This window comes from Nelumbo lutea, chromosome 1 (genome assembly GCF_056320005.1).
Source record: "Nelumbo lutea isolate HS-2025 chromosome 1, American lotus-T2T, whole genome shotgun sequence".
Taxonomy (NCBI): domain Eukaryota; kingdom Viridiplantae; phylum Streptophyta; class Magnoliopsida; order Proteales; family Nelumbonaceae; genus Nelumbo; species Nelumbo lutea.
Window position 1 is genome coordinate 178,800,473 of NC_142684.1, and position 17,983 is coordinate 178,818,455.

A 17,983-nucleotide genomic window follows, 5' to 3' on the forward strand; every position below is an offset into this window, starting at 1 on the left:
GTGCTTTGAAACAGCCATCAAGGCTTCAACAAAGAAGTCACTATGGATTTATCCTGATTGAATTCCCCATTCCTTTATAGTGCATGATTTGGTTTGGGGAGGGATAATGGAGGAAACTCAATCATCAGGGTCAAGAATTGACGATGATAATCAGATAATGTGCTAAAAGGTGGTGGCAAAGCTGGAAATTCTAACAGGACATGGGGTACAAAATCCATTGGGATGTTTGTAGGGATGATGATGGACCAGTCTGGCCCCCTGCCAGGTTTTTACAGGGTAATAACAGCCTTTAGGGCTGCTCGAGCCCAGCCTGGCCCACTTTTGGGTTAGGTCAAGCTGAGTGGACCTAAGGTTTTCTTGGCCCAGGCTTAACCACATTATGTGTAGGCATATTGCTGGTTTAGGGTAGGCCAAGCTTCAAAGAAAAATGGTTGCCTAGGCCCAGAAATTTCCAAGTTGAGCAGGGCCAGTCTATGCGGACCTGGGCCAAAATGATCAAAACTCTAGATGTCTGCCTTTATTGAAGGGTTTGACAATAGATATAGAATTTACATTTTGTTAAAAGTGAAGGAGTTTTGGGAAATATAAAAAGGGAAAAAGAAATCCCTGGCCTTCTATTGGAACCCTTCAGTGATAGTAAGGGTTTGAAAATAAGGATGAATGTTGGTTTTATAAGAAGATAGGTGGATGATCGAAGGGTTAATGGGGGAGTATTTATCATGCAGATGGGTTCCATCAAGTGCTAAGTCTTCTGAAAGACTAAAAGAGAGGACTATGCATATTGCTAGTCTAACTTCTAGGCAAAATTTGCAAACTCAACTACTCTCAACCCAACTGTTGGATTGAGTTTAACTGAAATTTGCATATATAGGTGCTCAAAGATTATTAAAGCCCTTAAAATCTCAAGTTGACCAAAAGAGCTAAGGCATTTTTCATAATAAGTTAATAAAGAGGTCATGAGTAAGTAGTAGAAAGAGATAGCAAAACTCATATTAAGTTTATTTCAACCACAAGAACAAATGTCTCTAGATAATCTATTCCATACATCTATTTATATGGTTATACCTCACATCGAGCTTTACTTTGCTCCTACCATGGACGAATTTATCCTCTTGATTTTAAAGCCTAAATCTTAAATCTTAAATCCTAATCCTAAACTTTAAACCCCTAAACCCTAAAATTTAAGTGTAAAATGCATTTGGTTGGATGCTTGTCCTTTGACTGGGTAGGAGCTAAATATTTCTCCCACATGCCTTATACCTCATAATGTATTCATTAGCAAAACACATTCCATTTAGGCAAATCAACAATATCCCATGTCTAATTCCGCTATAATACATCCAACTCAAATTTTATAGCACCCACCCATTAGGGTTTAGATAATGTTTATAGCATTCCTAGGAACAAATTCACAAGAAACCAAGGTTTTAAAAGGCTAAAGGCATAGTTGAGGCATGATTAGACCTATTAATGAGTCGGGCCAAGTCGGGCTTTCACTCTGCATTAACAAATGTTTTTAAGACCCAAGCCTGAGTCCGACCCTCATAAAAAGCCTAAAGCCCAGGCCTGGGCCCGAGCCCAAAGTATATAGCTCATGTTGCTACTGAAGTGGTTGAATAGAGAGAAAGAGAGAGAGAAATTATAAAGAAAAAAATGTATATATTAAATTATTAATATATATATTAATATTAATATTATATATTTTATATTATATAAATGAGTCGGGCTGGGCCGAGCTTTTTGACAAATCCCAAGCATGGCCCAACACACAATCGGGCTTGGTGTTTTGGGCCGGAGGTCAGGCCCGCAGGCCTAATTACATATCCAAGCCCGGTCGGGGTGCAGGCCGGGCTGGGCCAGGCTATCGGGCTACCGGGCCCATGAACAGGTCTAGGCATGTTGGCCCAAAACGGTGAGGTGTAAGCCTCAAAGCTTAAGAATAAAAATAATTAAATTTTATAAATTGATAAAAAAATATCATATAATATACCAAGTTAGAATGATATAAGAGAAGTTATAAATATTCATAAAAATAAAGTTTATAAGCAATAAGTTTCAATAGTTAAGCATTAAATAAAATAATAACGAATCAACTAACAATTATAAACATTTTACATTTCATGTTTCAAAATGCAAAGTTCTCAAATAATTCAAATGATCAATTTAGAAGAAAGGACACATATGAAGAATTATCCATATAATTGGATATTAAGTGTATGGTCATTCAATAGTTTAGAAGAAATAAAGTAATCTAGTTAATTTGATTTGTGCAAAAAAAAAAACAAAAAAAAGAAAATAAATCCACAAGGAAAAAAGAAATGAGAAAAATAACAAGCATGGGAAGTTAGATTTAATATAATAAGAAAAATCGCTTGATATATCCAAGAGAAACTAAGAACTTGATTGGCCCTTTTTACATTGAACTCCCCTAAAACACTAAGAGAAAGTAATAGAACTTGGTTTCCCCTATTGGTTTTTCATTTTTACTCTTTTTATTTATCTGCTCATAATTATTGAAGTGCTTCTTCCATATATTTTGAACTATAAAAATGCACAAATTTTCAAAAGGGGCATGCCTGGGTCGAAGAGCAAGGCACATCAGGTGTGTGCCTTTCGGAAATGTTATTCCTGGGACCTAGGCAAGGTGCATATCCTAAAATGTGCCTCGCCTGTGTGCCTTGGTGCACCTTTAAATCACTGCATAAATCTTCTATGGCATCAATCACGATCAGTCACCAAAGTACCAACCAGATGCCATAAGTTCTGATGTAAGCCATGTCACCGGCTTCCAGCCTCTCCAGTTCATTGTTTAGAATGAATTTTTGAACCAGAAGAGGAGGTGGTTGAGGCTGTACAAGGCAATACTTTTCAGGTTCAGAAACTTAATTATGACAAAAAATCATACAACATCACTAGATCGTCGTCCATAAGCATCAAAGTTAGAAAAACAGCATTCCAACAAAAACAGTTTCAGACTCATACTTAATTATTTTGTATGTTTAGGAAGCTGTGCATCATAATATCAAAAACAGCTTCAAGGTTAATTTCAATATCCATCTAGAGGTCAAAAGATTACCACATATAGTTGATCTAATATATTTTTGGAACTCAGTTTCTGGAGGTTTTCTGTATGACATCTCCTCACGAGTTTCATCATTTGTGACCTGAAATAGAGATGTAACAGTGCTAGTTCATTTCATTTTTAATATCAGATTAACAATGTAAAAAATAGTGACATTACAACTGGAAGATCAGAGAGAGCATCATGAAGGCAAAGTGCTTTTTCTAGTTTCCAGGGCTGGCCCTCATCATAGGCAACGACATTACGCTACAAAAAAAAGTCAAATATATTAGTAACAAAGGACTAGTAACATAGTAAATTGAATTAGTGATCACAGAGAAGAACAATCAGTACCTCAAACTCATTGGGGGAACCATATCTCAAAATTACATCATGTGTGGGAAGTGGATATTGTGGTAGTTTCTACAAACAAAATATCAAACACAAAATAAAAAGAAAATGTTCATCATTTTAAATCTCAAAAGGAGCACTTCCCTCAGTTTGGATGAAAACCCACAAGAGACCATCAAACAAAATCATTAAAAGATCTACTACTGTCACATGATATACAAACGAAAGATTACTTACCACATTGGGATGGGCACCCCACAAGAAAACACGCAACCGAAATTGTGGAAGACCATAACAACCGGCTGCCATTGTTCCAAGCCTTGCTTGGTAATTCATATGAACCAATCGACTTAGAGCATATCGTCCAAGAGAACCCTTGGCAAACCTCAAAATGTCAACCACATTTTCCATTAAAACATACTTAGGTTTTAAGAACTCCACTATATCCATAAAGACTACTATTTGCTGATTTTTTTCATCATCTAGAGGTGCATCAACATTTCTGTGACGATTATAGCCACTAATCCCTTGGCAAGGAGGGCCCCCACAAATGACATCAACATCACCCTGGAATTTTGTTTAATTGCTGAGAAAAGTGTGGTTTTAAGAGATAATCATCGTGAAAAAAAAAGAAGTAAACTTTGTGATCCAGGACACAGCTGGTGAAGCATTACAAGCAATAATACTTACTGGAAGTGGCAATATCTTTGACTTACAGCCTTCTCTCACAAATTCCATTAATCGATCTTGACAATTACTGAAACAAATAAGATAAATATGCACTAAACATACAATATGCTATATTATAAGAAGAACCGTATGAAACCATGAAAATGGCATACCCCAAATGTTCAATTGGTTCCCATGTATCATCACTTGGATGATAACCCTTCCAGCGCACCTAAATGTTACAAGCATCAACATGCATTAATTCTTCAAAATCTTAAATGAAAGTATCACTTACTTTGAAAGAGGAAAATTAGTATATGCAAAAAATTGGTTGAACAAGGCATGTCAAATAAAAGTTTGCTAAAAAGTGAACACTTTCAATGCCTTACTCCATTTCCCAGGTCATTTGTCATGTATTAGAATGAGCATAATCTTGTAGCATCAAACTAAAATCACCTAATGCACCAGTTGAAAAACAGCCCTTCAAAGTATGGGACTGTACAGGATTAGATGAAAACAAGAAAGGTAAGAGAGTTGAAAGATTGGTGAAGTATGAAGAGAGAGAGCTGACGGCAAAGAGGGTTAGAGGATGAGAGGTTCGAACTAATCCTCCCCTCTAACACTCTAACATTGTTTTATTAAGTTAATTCTTGAATAATTACAAGAGAGGCCCTTGGTTGGGCAAGAAATTACAAAAACACAACATAGAAGTGGATGGGCCCAGAATAAGGCCCATTACAGAAAAGAACATAAATATAACATAGAATAACAGCCTATGGGCCATTCAGCCCATCTTCTCTAAACTCCCCCTCAAGCTGAGCATAGATGTTAATCATGCCCAACTTGCCAGTGTCATGTTGAAGCCTTGCCTTGGGAATGCCCTTGGTGAGAAAATCTGCCAACTGTCCTTCAGGAAGTGATGAAGGGAAGACACACTTCACCCGAAGAGACTCTTTCTCGAATAAAGTGTCTATCAACCTCAATATGCTTAGTTCTATCATGTTGTACTAGGTTGTGGGCAATGTTGATGGCGGCCTGATTATCACAGTGCAATATCATTGGTTTGTCATGCTCAATCCCAAGTTCCTCCATCAATGATCTCAGCCACAACAATTCAGAGACTCCATGTGCCATGGCCCTATATTCTGTTTCTGCTGAGGATCGGGCCACAACTGATTGTTTCTTGCTCCTCCAAGAAACAACATTACCAACCACCAAACTGCAATACCCTAAAGTAGATCTTCTGTCATCAATGTTTCCAGCCCAGTCAACATTAGTATAGGCTTCAAGTTTCATATGACCATGCTTGGTAAATAGAATTCCTTTTCCCGGAGAGCCTTTCAAATAACACAGGATTTGTTCTGCGGCTACCATATGAGTATCTCAGGGAGCATGCATGAAATGGCTAATACAACTGACAGCATATGCAATATCTAGCCGAGTCATGCACAGGTATAGGAGTTTCCCAAGAAGTCTCTAAAAGACCCCTTTGTCTTCTAACAACGTCCCATCCGAAGCAGAAAGTTTGTGACTCATATCAATAGGAGTAGCAGCTGGTCTAGCACTAATCTTCCCCGTTTCAGAAAGCAAGTCAAGGACATACTTCCTTTGGGAGATAAGGATCCCATCCTTGGATCTAGCAACTTCTGTGCCAAGGAAGTATCTCAACTCCCCCAAGTCCTTAATCTCAAATTCTGTACAGAGGAAAGACTTAAGAGCACGAATTCCTGAAGCATCATCACCAGTCACAACAATATCATCAAAATACACAATGAGATATTCTGCCCGAGATCCACTTCTCTTCACAAAAAGAGTGTGATCAGACTATGTCAAGACATAGCCAAAGTTAACATGTGCTGCTCTAAATCTCTCAAACCATGCTCTAGGAGACTATTTGAGGCCATAAAGTGATTTCTTCAGTCTGCATACTTTTCCTTGCATATCACTTCCATACATTCCTAGAGGGAGAGACATATAAACCTCATCATGTAAGTCACCATTCAAAAATGCATTCTTTACATCCAATCGATAAAGAAGGCAGTCAAAGTGAGCTCCCAGAGATAAGAGAACCCTCACAGATGTCATCTTAGCAACAGGTGCAGAGGTCTCCAGATAATCAATCCCATAGTGTAACCTTTTGCAACTAGCATGGCCTTGTACCTCTCAATGGTCCCATCAGCCCAGTATTTAATGGTAAAGACTCACTTGCAACCAACCGGATCCTTCCCTTCAAGAAAATCCACCACTTCCCAAGTGTCATTCTTGTGTAGGGCATCCATTTCAAATTTCATAGAATCTCTCCATTTTGGAATCTCAAGAGCTTCTGACACAGACCTGGGAATAGGATTAAAAGCAACTGAAGAGAGATAAGAAAAGTATGAAGGAGAAAGCAAACCATAAGAAAGGTGTTTGAAAATGCAGTGTGCAATGCACTTCCGTTTTCCTTTCCTAACAACAATGGGAACATCAAGATTCGGGAAAGATGGTTCCAAAGGGGTTGAAACAGTACCTGTTGTCTCATCTATGATTGGAAGTGCATGAGGCTCATTTGTTGTAAGGGAAACAACCTGCTCATTCCTAGATCTTTGCCTTTGATATACTTTGGGATTGTGGGTAGGACGAGGAGGCAAACAGAGAGGAACACTAGGACAAGGAGAATGGAGTGATTGATCCTCCCTTGATTCATTTGGAGAGGACACAGGTTCATCAAGAGACTTAACTGGGACAGGGAGAGGAAGAGCAAACACTTGTGATAACCTCTCCCCCTGTGGATAATGTCTTTCCTGAGATGAACCATAAAAAGGAGAAAGCTCATCAAAGGTAACATCCATTGAGGCATATCGAGTGCTAGTCTTTGAATCAAAACAACAATAACACTTCTGTGTGGGGGAATAACCAAGGAAGATACACTTGTGGGCTTTTGGTTCAAATTAATGTCTCTGGGCACTTGGAATGTGTACATAACAGGTGCAGCCAAACACACGAAGAGGGATAGGAAAGAGGTCATTGTCTGGATGAAGAAGACTGAAGGGAGATTTAAACCCTAAAACCCTGGATGGCATACGGTTTATGAAGTAGGTAGCAGTGAGAACAACATCACCCCAAAATCTTGTAGGAACATGTGAGGCAAACAAAAGGCTCCTTGCGACTTCAACAATATGCCTATTTTTTCTTTCAGCAACTCCATTCTGTTCAAGGGTTCTAACACAGGAACTTTGATGAATAACCCCCATATCAAAGAGATAGGAGGATAAGTTATTTTCAAAATATTCTTTTGCATTGTCAGATCTGAAAATTTTAATCCTGGTATCAAACTAGGTTAAAACAAATTCATGAAATTGCCTCACAAGCCTTGGAACTTCATCACAAGATTTCATCAGGAATATCCAAGTGAACCGAGAAAAATCATCAATAAACAAGATGAAGTATCGATAGCCCCCCATAGAGGATAAGTGGTAAGGCCCCCACACATCAGAGTGCACAATATTAAAAGGAAAAAAAGATCTTTTATTATTCAAAGGGTAATTGTTTTTACAAAGCTTTGATAACTGACATGATTCACAATGAAGACTAGACACACTAATTCCCTTAAACAAGGCATTGTCCTAGAGTATCGAACAAGTATATTCCATTCGCTTCATGGCCACTCCCAATCACCTTCCGAGACTCCAGATCCTAAAAAACAAATTGGGAAGGAAAGAAGGTTACACAACAATTTAATGACTTGGTTAAACTACTTAAAGATAACAAATTTGTACTTAATCTAGGTACATGAAGAGTGGAAGGTAGGAGTAAAGAATCTATAGCCTTGACGGTTCCCTTGCCAAAAATAGAGGCAAGAGAGCCATCGCCTAAGGTGATTTTATCACGGCTAGCAAGCAAATCATATGAAACAAACAAAGTAGAAAGGTTGGTCATGTGATCAAAAGCACCTGAGTCGATGATCCAAGGGGTCTTAAGATTACCTGAGGTGGTTGCATGATTAGCAGAAGCTCTTATACCTGAGTGAGCAAATGCAGAAGTGTGTGGACTTCCTGAAGGGTTGGAAGATGAAGTTACACCCTCAAGATGATTGATCATCTTCCCAAATTTTTCATACTCAACTTTCATGGCCGCCAACTGTGCACATGCAGACTCAACTTCAGCATCCGTACCAGTGGATACATTAGCACTCCCTGTCTTTCTACTATCATGTTTCTTCTGGAACCGAACAGGAACAAGACCGGGATGTAATTTCCAGCACTTTTCTTTGGTGTGCTTTGGCTTCTTGCAGTATTCACATACAATCTCCTTCTTTCCCGAGCCACTAGGAGCCCCTACAACTCCTTTGGGTTTATCCCCCATATTTGCAAAGTGATCACTAGTGCCAACCCCTTGAACCTATACTTGTCTTCTGCTTTCTTCACAACTGACCAAAGCATACGCTTGAGAAAGTGAGACACTTTCCTTTGATAAAATATTTTGTTTTGTAATGTCATATTTTGGGTTTAGTCCGATTAGGAACTCAAAAACCAGGTTTCTTTCAACTAATTTCCTGTAGGTTTCTGCATCATTGGTAGTGTCCCAAGTTACAGCTTCTATTAGATCAATTTCTTGCCACAGAGATTTCAAGGTTGACAAGTATACCGCAAGGGATTTCTCACCCTGTCTTAAATTTTTCACATCACTTCTAAATTTATAGGCTCTGGCTACATTTAGCTTTTGGAATGTTTCTGCAACACTGTCCCAGATTTCCTTTGCTGAGTTCATCCATAAATAATGTTGACTAATCTGTGGCTGCATTGAATTCACCAGCCACCCAATAACGGTGTAATTCTCTTGCATCTGTTTCTCATAAGAGGGATCATCCTTTGAGGGAGCCTTCTTGCTCCTGGAGATAAACCCCCACTTTCCTCTACTACATATATAAATTTTCACAAATTGTAACCATGCCAGATAGTTGGTTCCATCCAATTTAACCGCGCTAACAGTCAACAAAGAATCATCAGCTGGGGTTCCCAAAGCATCTCCATATTGAGCAATAATTTTACTCTCAATATCTGAGGAGTCCATCATGTAAAAGCTTCAATTAGGGTTCCGGTCAACTTCTACTAGTGTATTAAATGTTAATGAACTCAGATTAGGTTAAATTGGCATCGAACACAGCAACTCACAAGGCCAACTCAGACCTAACAGTCATGAGAACCAAGCTCGGTAGCAGCTCTTTCAAGAAGATGATGGCCTGATTCAGCCTTCAAGAGGTAACTAGTAGACCTCCAAATACTGTGTACCCAATTGGAGTACCTTTCTAGTTAGGGATTCTAAGTTCCCAACAATAAGTGCCCTAAGGGGCCTTTTTACAAACACTGTGTATGCAGTAGTGAACACTCCACTGTCACCAAGTAAGAACCACTTCAGGAGCAGTCCGTATCGATCCAAGAAGCAACTGAACTGAAGTAAGAACTTGTACCACTGAGTCCAAAGAGGTTTCGGCAACTTAACAGCCCAACAAGGTGAGAAAACAACCCAGAAATCTCTGAGTTAAATCAAGTTAATCACAGCCGAACAGCTGAACAGATTTAAAGGGGTTTCGAACACTTTAGCAGTCCCCCAAACCAGAAATATAACTCAGGAATAACTAAATGCAACTTATAATCTTGTTAATCTCTGATTTGAGCTCCAAATCAGGCCGAACAGTCCTTCTCTCTGATTCTTCCTGGTCGCCGAACCACTCTCCAAGCTATTAGAGCCCTGGGCACCCTCCAATTACCTCCAAGAATCAAGCAAACAAGTTTAAACTTCCAGCCCTACAACACCCTCATGCAGTCGACTGGACTATAACCACATGAGAGCCACGCCAAGCTCAGGCCTGCTCTGATACCAAGTTGAAAAACAACCTTTCGAAGTATGGGACTGTATAGGATTAGATGAAAACAAGAAAGGTAAGAGAGCTGAAAGATTGGTGAAGTATGAAGAGAGAGAGCTGGCGGCAAAGAGGGTTAGAGGATGAGAGGTTCGAACTAATCCTCCCCTCTAACACTCTAACATTGTTTTATTAAGTTAATTCTTGAATAATTACAAGAGAGGCCCTTGGTTGGGCAAGAAATTACAAAAACACAACATAGAAGAGGATGGGCCCAGAATAAGACCCATTACAGAAAAGAACATAAATATAACATAGAGTAACAGCCTATGGGCCATTCGGCCCATCTTCTCTACAGCACCCAATGCTTTGAGGGTAGAGGTTAGGTTCTTTATTCCCTTTTCTTTCTCAACTGTACTGTTGGTTGTACTAGGGCTGATGTCAAATTCTAAGTTGATAGTTAGTTTTATTGTTAGGGAGTGTTGGAAGATTTCGGTAATTATGTATTATGTATTATGTTTGATTATGTGCTATTTTAGGTAGTTGAAAGATTTGTGAGTTGTACAAATATTTTTAGAAATTAGTTTTATTTAGGGAGATTTGTTACCTAGTTTGTATACTAGAGAGAGCTATAAATTTTGATGTATAGAAGCATAAAAAATATCCCATTCTTATTGTCTTTCTATCTCTTCTTTATGGTATCAGAGCAAAAAAGACCTAGGGTTTGTTTTTGCATTTCTGTCCCTAAAAAATGTCCGAAGTCATGTCCTCAGACTTCTCAGCCTGAGCCCCAGATTGTCTGAAATCTGCCTGAAAATCACCTTATTCAAATCACTACAATCCAACTAAATGGTGACAACTTTCTCCGATGGTTACAATCTGTTCGCATGTATCTCAGAGGGATAGGAAAAATTGGCTATATCACAGGAGACACAAAGAAGCCTGATGTGAAGGATCCAGCCTATGCTGTTTGGGATGCTAAAAATTCCATGGTGATGACGTGGTTGGTTAACTCCATGACTGAAGAGATAGGGGCAAATTATCTCTGCTATTCTACAGCCAAGGAATTATGGGACAATGTCTCACAGATGTACTTTGATTTAGGGAATCAATCCCAAGTGTACGAGTTAACTCTACAACTCGGAGATATTCGCCAAGGTGAGAACTCTGTGACTAAGTATTTTAATTCTCTTAAGAGAATTTGGCAGGACCTGAACTTATTCAACGATTACGAGTGGAAGTCACCCGACGACTGCAATTATTACAAGAAGATGGTGAATGTTGCCGAGTCTTCAAGTTTCTTGCAGGTTTAAACGTTGAATTTGATGAGGTTCGTGGCCAAATTATTGGAAGAAACCCTCTGCCCCCAATCAGTGAGATATTTGCAGAAGTACGTAGAGAAGAAGGCCGGAGACAAGTGATGCTTGGAAAGAAGGCTGTAGGTACAAACGGACCTGTGGAGGGGTCAGCCCTGATTATTTCCGAGGCCCAAGTCAGTCGAAGGTCATCCCAAAATCAGCAGGTTGGAGACAAGAATAACTTGTGCTGTGATTACTATGGGAAACCTCGCCATACCCGAGAAAATTGCTACAAATTGCACGGGAGACCATCCAATGGCAGGGTGAACAAACCTAGTGAACAGAATATACCTACAGCAAACGAGGCTGAATCATCTCCATTCAATAAAGAGCAAATAGATCACCTTTGGCACAAACAGGTAGCAATTCTTTGGCACTCTCAATTCTAGGAAAATCCGGTCCTTGGATCATAGATTCAGGGGCCTCCGATCATATGACAATCTGCTCTAATTTATTTAGTTCCTATTATCCTTGTTCTGGTATTGAAAAAGTGAGAATAGCTGATGGTAGTCTTTCATCTATTGCAGGCAAAGGAAACATTAAAATTTCAGAAAAAATTACTCTGAAATCTGTTTTACATGTTCCAAAACTTGCCTGCAATCTTCTTTCTGTCAGTAGATTGTCTAAAGATACAAACTGCTCCATTCTTTTTCTTCCTTGCACTTGTATTTTTTCAGGACTAGAACTTGGGGAAGACGATTGGAACTACTAGAGAGATAAATGGACTCTACTACTTTGATGAAACCGCTATTGGTAATAAAAATGTTCAAGGTTTAAGTAGTACGAGTTCAATCTCTGTCTATGATCAAGTTATATTATGGCATAGAAGATTAGGGCATCCTAGTTTTTCCATATCTCAAACATTTGTTTCCTAAATTGTTTAAAGGAATTGATTGGTCAAAACTTCATTGTGAGGCTTGTCATTTGGCTAAATATCATCGTGTTTTATTACCAATAAAACTTATTTTGCTTCAAAACCATTTTATTTGTTACATAGTGATGTTTGGGGCCCATCTAAGGTTAACACACTTTCTGGAAAAAAATGGTTTGTGACTTTTATTGATGACCATACAAGGGTATGCTGGGTTTACTTGTTGGAAAGGAAATCAGAGGTTGAACAAAGATTTAAAGAATTTTTCCTAATGATTGAAAATCAATTTCAAACCAATTGGTATTCTAAGATCAGATAATGGGACTGAATACTTCAACAAATACTTAGGAGCATTTCTGACCGAAAAAGGTATTATCCATCAATCAACTTGTCGTGACACACCACAACAGAATGGGATTGCTGAAAGAAAAAATAGGCACCTTCTTGAGGTAGCTAGAGCCATCATGTTTTCTATGAATGTACCTAAATATCTCTGGGGAAATGCTCTCCTAACTGCATGTTACCTAATAAATAGAATGCCATCTCGAGTTTTAAAATATGAATCTCCTTTACAGAATCTGAAAAATTGTTTTCCCACATCTCAAATAACTACGGATCTTCCTTCAAAAGTGTTTGGTTGTGTCTGTTATGTGTATATACCAAATGTTTTTCGATCAAAATTGGATCCAAAAGCTGAAAAATGTGTGTTTCTTGGTTATGCATCCAATAAATGCTTTAATCCAGTTACAAAGAAATTTTTTGAGAGTATGGATGTACACTTTGTTGAGGACCAACCTTTCTTTCAAAAAAATTCTCTTCAGGGGGAGAACATAAGTAAGGAAGATAATTTTTTGGAAACTTTACCTATTCTAGAAGAATTTATACCTTTGAATAAATCTGATAAGCAAGTTTCGGAAACAATTGTTGAAAGAATGGAACCTAGTAAAAGTACTCTTAATCTAAATTTGCCAGATACTACGTTATCAGAGACAAGGAGAGAAGTACTTCAAACGGATCACAATCCTCATCCTAAGCTTCAGTTTTATACTAGGAAGAGGTTTCACAAAAGTACTATTGTTCCAGTTGTTCCTACAGCAGAAGTCCGATTCAATTTACCGAGTGAAGGTCCTACAACTCAGAGTAATCCTTCTACTCCTATTCCGTCTTTGCCTAATCTGTCCTCTTCAGATCTTGACATTCCAATTGCATTAAGAAAAGGTACCCGAGCTTGCACAAAACATCCTATTGCAAAATACTTGTCATATGAGAAATTATCACATACTCAAAGCATTTGTGTCTTGGATTTCTAATCTGTATGTGCCAAGAACTGTTCAGGAAGCATTAGATGATCCGAATTGGAGATTAGCTGTGATGGAAGAGATGAATGCTCTTAGGAAAAGTAATACGTGGAGTATTACTGATCTACCCCATGACAAGAAGACAGTCGGGTGCAAATGGGTGTTTACATTGAAGTGCAAGGCTGACGAAAGTGTGGAGAGATACAAAGCAAGACTCGTAGCAAAAGGATTTACCCAAACTCATGGTATAGACTACCAAGAGACTTTTGCTCCCATTGCTAAAATTAACTCTATCAAAATACTTCTTTCTCTTGTAGTTAATTTTAACTGGCCATTTTGTTAGTTCGATGTCAAAAATGCCTTCTTGAATGGAGACCTAAAGGAAGAAGTATATATGGACCTACCACCAGGATTTGAAGAAAGTCTTGGAAGAGGCAAAGTTTGTAGGTTAAAAAAATCCCTATATGGGCTAAAGCAATCACCAAGAGCTTGGTTTGAACAATTTGGGGATGTAATAAGGCGGCATGACTTCTCACAAAGTCAAGCTGATCATACTTTATTTTTCAAGCACTCCACCGTAGGTAAAATAGCTATTTTGATAGTGTATGTAGACGATATTATCATGACTGGAGATGATTTATTTGAAATCAAAAAGTTGAAGAATAAGCTTGAGGCTGAATTTGACATTAAAGACCTGGGAAAACTTAAATATTTTGTCGGAATGGAGTTTGCAAGGTCAAAGGAGGGAATCTTTATCAACCAATGCAAATACATTCTTGATTTGCTCAAGGAGACAGGGATGACAGGTTGTAAAGCCGCAAAAACTCCAATGGACCCAAATATGAAGTTAAAAGCAGCAACAACAAATGAGGTAGTTGATCGAGAACGTTATCAAAGATTAGTTGGAAGACTAATCTATTTGTCGCACACAAGACCTGACATAGCCTTTGTAGTAAGTGTAGTTAGTCAGTTTATGTATTCACCTGGACCTACTCACTTTGAAGCTATGTTCAGGATTTTGAGATACCTTAAAGGAACTCTGAGGAAAGGACTCTTGTTCAAAAATAGGGGTCATCTCCAAGTCGAGGCCTACACAGATCCAGATTGGGCAGGTAATATAAATGATAGAAGATCTACTTCAGGTTACTGCACTTTTGTAGGAGGGAATTTGGTCACCTGGAGGAGCAAAAACAGAGTGTTGTAGCAAGGAGTAGTGCAGAGGCAGAATTCCGCTCTGTTGCACATGGATTTTGTGAAGTGTTATGGATCAAAAGGCTCCTAGAAGAGTTGAAGGTTCCTACACCAACACCTATTAAAGTCTATTGTGATAACAAGGCAGCTATTTCCATAGCTCATAATCCAGTTCTACATGACAGAACAAAGCATGTAGAAGTGGATAAACATTTCATCAAGGAGAAGATAGACAGTGGTGTGATATGCATGTCCTACATACCCACCACGAGCCAAGTAGCAGACATTCTCACCAAAGGGCTTCCTAGGGCGCAGTATGAGAACTTAGTTAGCAAGCTTGCCATGAGTGATATATTCATCCCAGCTTGAGGGGGAGTGTTGGAAGATTTCAGTAATTATGTATTATATTTTATTATGTGCTATTTTAGGTAGTTGAGAGATTTGTGAGCTGTACAAATATTTTTAGAAATCAGTTTTATTTAGGGAGATTTGTTACCTAGTTTGTATCCTAGAGAGAGCTATAAATTTTGATGTACAGAAGCATAAAAAACCATCCCATTCTTATTATCTTTCTGTCTCTTCTTTAGGGAGTATGGATGTTTTTGAGGAGTTTAAATTAAGCATAGTAGTGGGGCTTTTGCAAGACTTGGGAAATACAGGTCCTATAGTTGTGTTCGGTGCCAAGGTTCACATGTCCATATTCAACAGAAAATTAAAGTTCTTGATTTGAGGATAGCATTAGGGAACATGGATTTTTTACCAGCAACAAAAACTAAATTCATTAATAAGAATAGATGAAAATTACAGATTCTGGGGGAGAGTGTAGTCCCTGATGTCCCTACCCCCCGCCCCATTTTACTATTAACCCCTTGCTTTCCTAGATGGATTTTTTTTGGGGAGGGGGGTGAAACATAGAAACTTATTAGTATTAACTAAAGAAAATGCAAAATACAAAATAGCACATAAAGGCAACCATATAAATTGAGTATGACGAGCTAAAAGGGAAAATTTTCTATTACCAGCTATATTCCATGGCATTTAAAATATTACCCATAACATCTGGTTTCGGTGGATATGCATCTAATTCCTGACAGAAATTAGAAATATTGACATACAGAATATTGCAAATATCTCTTTACAAAGTTCGACTTTTGGAATTCCTATTATAGATATTGCAGCCCCTTGCATGAAATATTGACAAATTTTAGGGAAGTTGCAAATCATGTCAAGTGCTCAATATGGACCTAATACCAACTATTTGCAGTCAGATATGCAAATCCTCAAAAATGCCTGTGAACTTTCTCACCTTACTATTTCTTTCTTTCCACAAACCCCCAATAAATGATGAACTATCTTCCAATATCAATGACCTAAGACATGGAAGAGATAGCAGTCCATGGCATGAAGACCTCATATGGTTCTTAGTAGTGAAGAAAAGCATGCATTTTATCAGGTCAAACATATTATAATAACAATTGACCAAAACCTATACCCACAATTTGGGTTAAGAATATCAATGGATTGAATCAAGATCGCCTCCCATTCCAAAATTCTAACACAATCAGCAGGATACAGATTTCAATAATATATGTAAATATCAAAGAGATCAAACAAGGAAACCTATCTGATCTAACAATATAATTTTATAACAAATTACATGCATATAACTAATACATATTTATTATTTGAGTTGGTTCAAATGTTATACTGTGGAGAAAGCAGTGTTTTAAAAGCAAGAGGCACAAGAAAAGTACAAGAGCCTTCAACCGCCTAAGGTGCAAACAAGTCTAAATCTAGAGTCGTGGAAATGTCAATCATACAGATATATGAAATATTTGTTTATATGCTTATTTGTGTACGTTTAGTGGCCTAATGGTAGTTCTGTCTTTATACATTTTATTATGTTCACCATAATATAATAATGAGTGGGGCAATTGCCCTCTTTATCTTTTTGCTCTCACATCCTGTTTTTTCTCTTCTCTTCTCTTTCTCCAAGAAATCTATGCATGAGAGCCAGAGCAGGTTCTTTAATTGACTTGATCTATCTCATTTTCACTCTTTTTTACACTTTTTTGGATACTGGAACTATAAAAAAACGGAAGGGGCAGATTGGACCCTATTGAACCAATTGGAGATAGGGTTTGTTTTTTCCTTTTTTTTTTCTTATTCTTTTTTCTCCTTGGGTGGTGAGACCAAGTAGGTTATTAATGTGAACATAAATAGGTGGGTCTAGGAGTCTGTTTGAGGTTTCCAGGACCCTTCACTTGACTGCAGTTTTGTAGCTGCATATTTCTAAGTTTTTTTGACACTACTGGAGTATTCCTGTTGCACCCATCTGTGGTGTTTTATGCTGATTGTGATCAGTGATGCTAGAAATATTCTGGGTATGCAGAACTGAAGTGTTCCTTTCAGCTGCAATTGAATATTTTCTGGCCATTAAGGGAATTTTCTCATGGAAAAACCTGAGAACTGGGTTGGCTGAACTGGAATTTTTTTTTTATCTGTGAACGGTCTGTACTCCTTGATTGCTTGCTGGCAAGGGTGTTCAAGTGAAATAGATGCTGTTTCACCATCTAAATATCTTGTTTAGTGACTAGTGTGGCTGCTGGGTTTATTCTGTGAAGTTAAAGTATATACTCTTGTTTGTGGTCTCGAAAGATGACAAGTGAAGATACAGCTATGCCTACTGTTAGAGACTGACAGGAACCCAATTTGGTGGTATAACAGTGCAGATAACATGTTCGTGCCTGCTTCCATCGCTCTTCTCGATTGCCTAAATTACATGGAGTGCAATAAGTCAGGCTGTTTGTTGATTGGAGAGGTAAAACTGGTTACTTAACCAACAGTATTGCTGATCCTAAAGAGAAGGGGCCTACTTATGACAAATGGGATCGAGAATTGTATGGTAATTCCCTAGGTTCCATATCAAGCAGCAACCATCTTTCCGTATTAAATGTCTTTAATCTTCATAAAAAATGTATAAACTTCATTAAAACATAGAAAAGAAATTTCAGAAAATAGAGGGGCTGAGCGTCTAATAAAACTAATATGTGTTGATTGGACAAAATTTTGAGTTCTTCCATGCTTGCTTATTAGTTCAGGTTTTGAAGTCTTCAAGGGTTCAAGACAGTATACATCTTGATTGAACCCTAACAAATAAGAAAAATAATTAAAAGAAACTAGTATTTTAACTCAAGCTCAATAATTTAGTTTAATAATGTCAGTCTTATTTATTGGCATAAGGTGATAGTAAGTATTCATGGACAAGCTGCAAACAATTGGGACGGTAGTCTTGAGATGTGATTCAGTCCAATAAAAATTAGAATGGAAATCTGAAATTAG

General features: G+C 38.0%; 1 protein-coding gene across 6 annotated transcripts in view; it reads right to left on the minus strand.

Moving 5' to 3' along the window:
- The window catches only part of LOC148879505 (DNA (cytosine-5)-methyltransferase 1-like), a 171,442-nt gene that overhangs the window by 58,219 nt on the left and 95,240 nt on the right, over positions 1-17,983 (minus strand). For all 6 annotated transcript variants that reach the window (XR_016104257.1, XR_016104258.1, XM_088961046.1 and 3 more), the window contains 6 exons: positions 4,255-4,313; positions 4,103-4,169; positions 3,650-3,979; positions 3,416-3,484; positions 3,242-3,328; positions 3,077-3,164 (listed from right to left, as the gene is read on the minus strand). Coding sequence is in view for 4 of the 6 variants with exons in the window: in XM_088961046.1 (XP_088817172.1) it covers positions 3,077-3,164; positions 3,242-3,328; positions 3,416-3,484; positions 3,650-3,979; positions 4,103-4,169; positions 4,255-4,313 (700 nt within the window). In the remaining 2 variants the exon portion in view is untranslated. The remainder of the gene's footprint in view (positions 1-3,076; positions 3,165-3,241; positions 3,329-3,415; positions 3,485-3,649; positions 3,980-4,102; positions 4,170-4,254; positions 4,314-17,983) is intronic.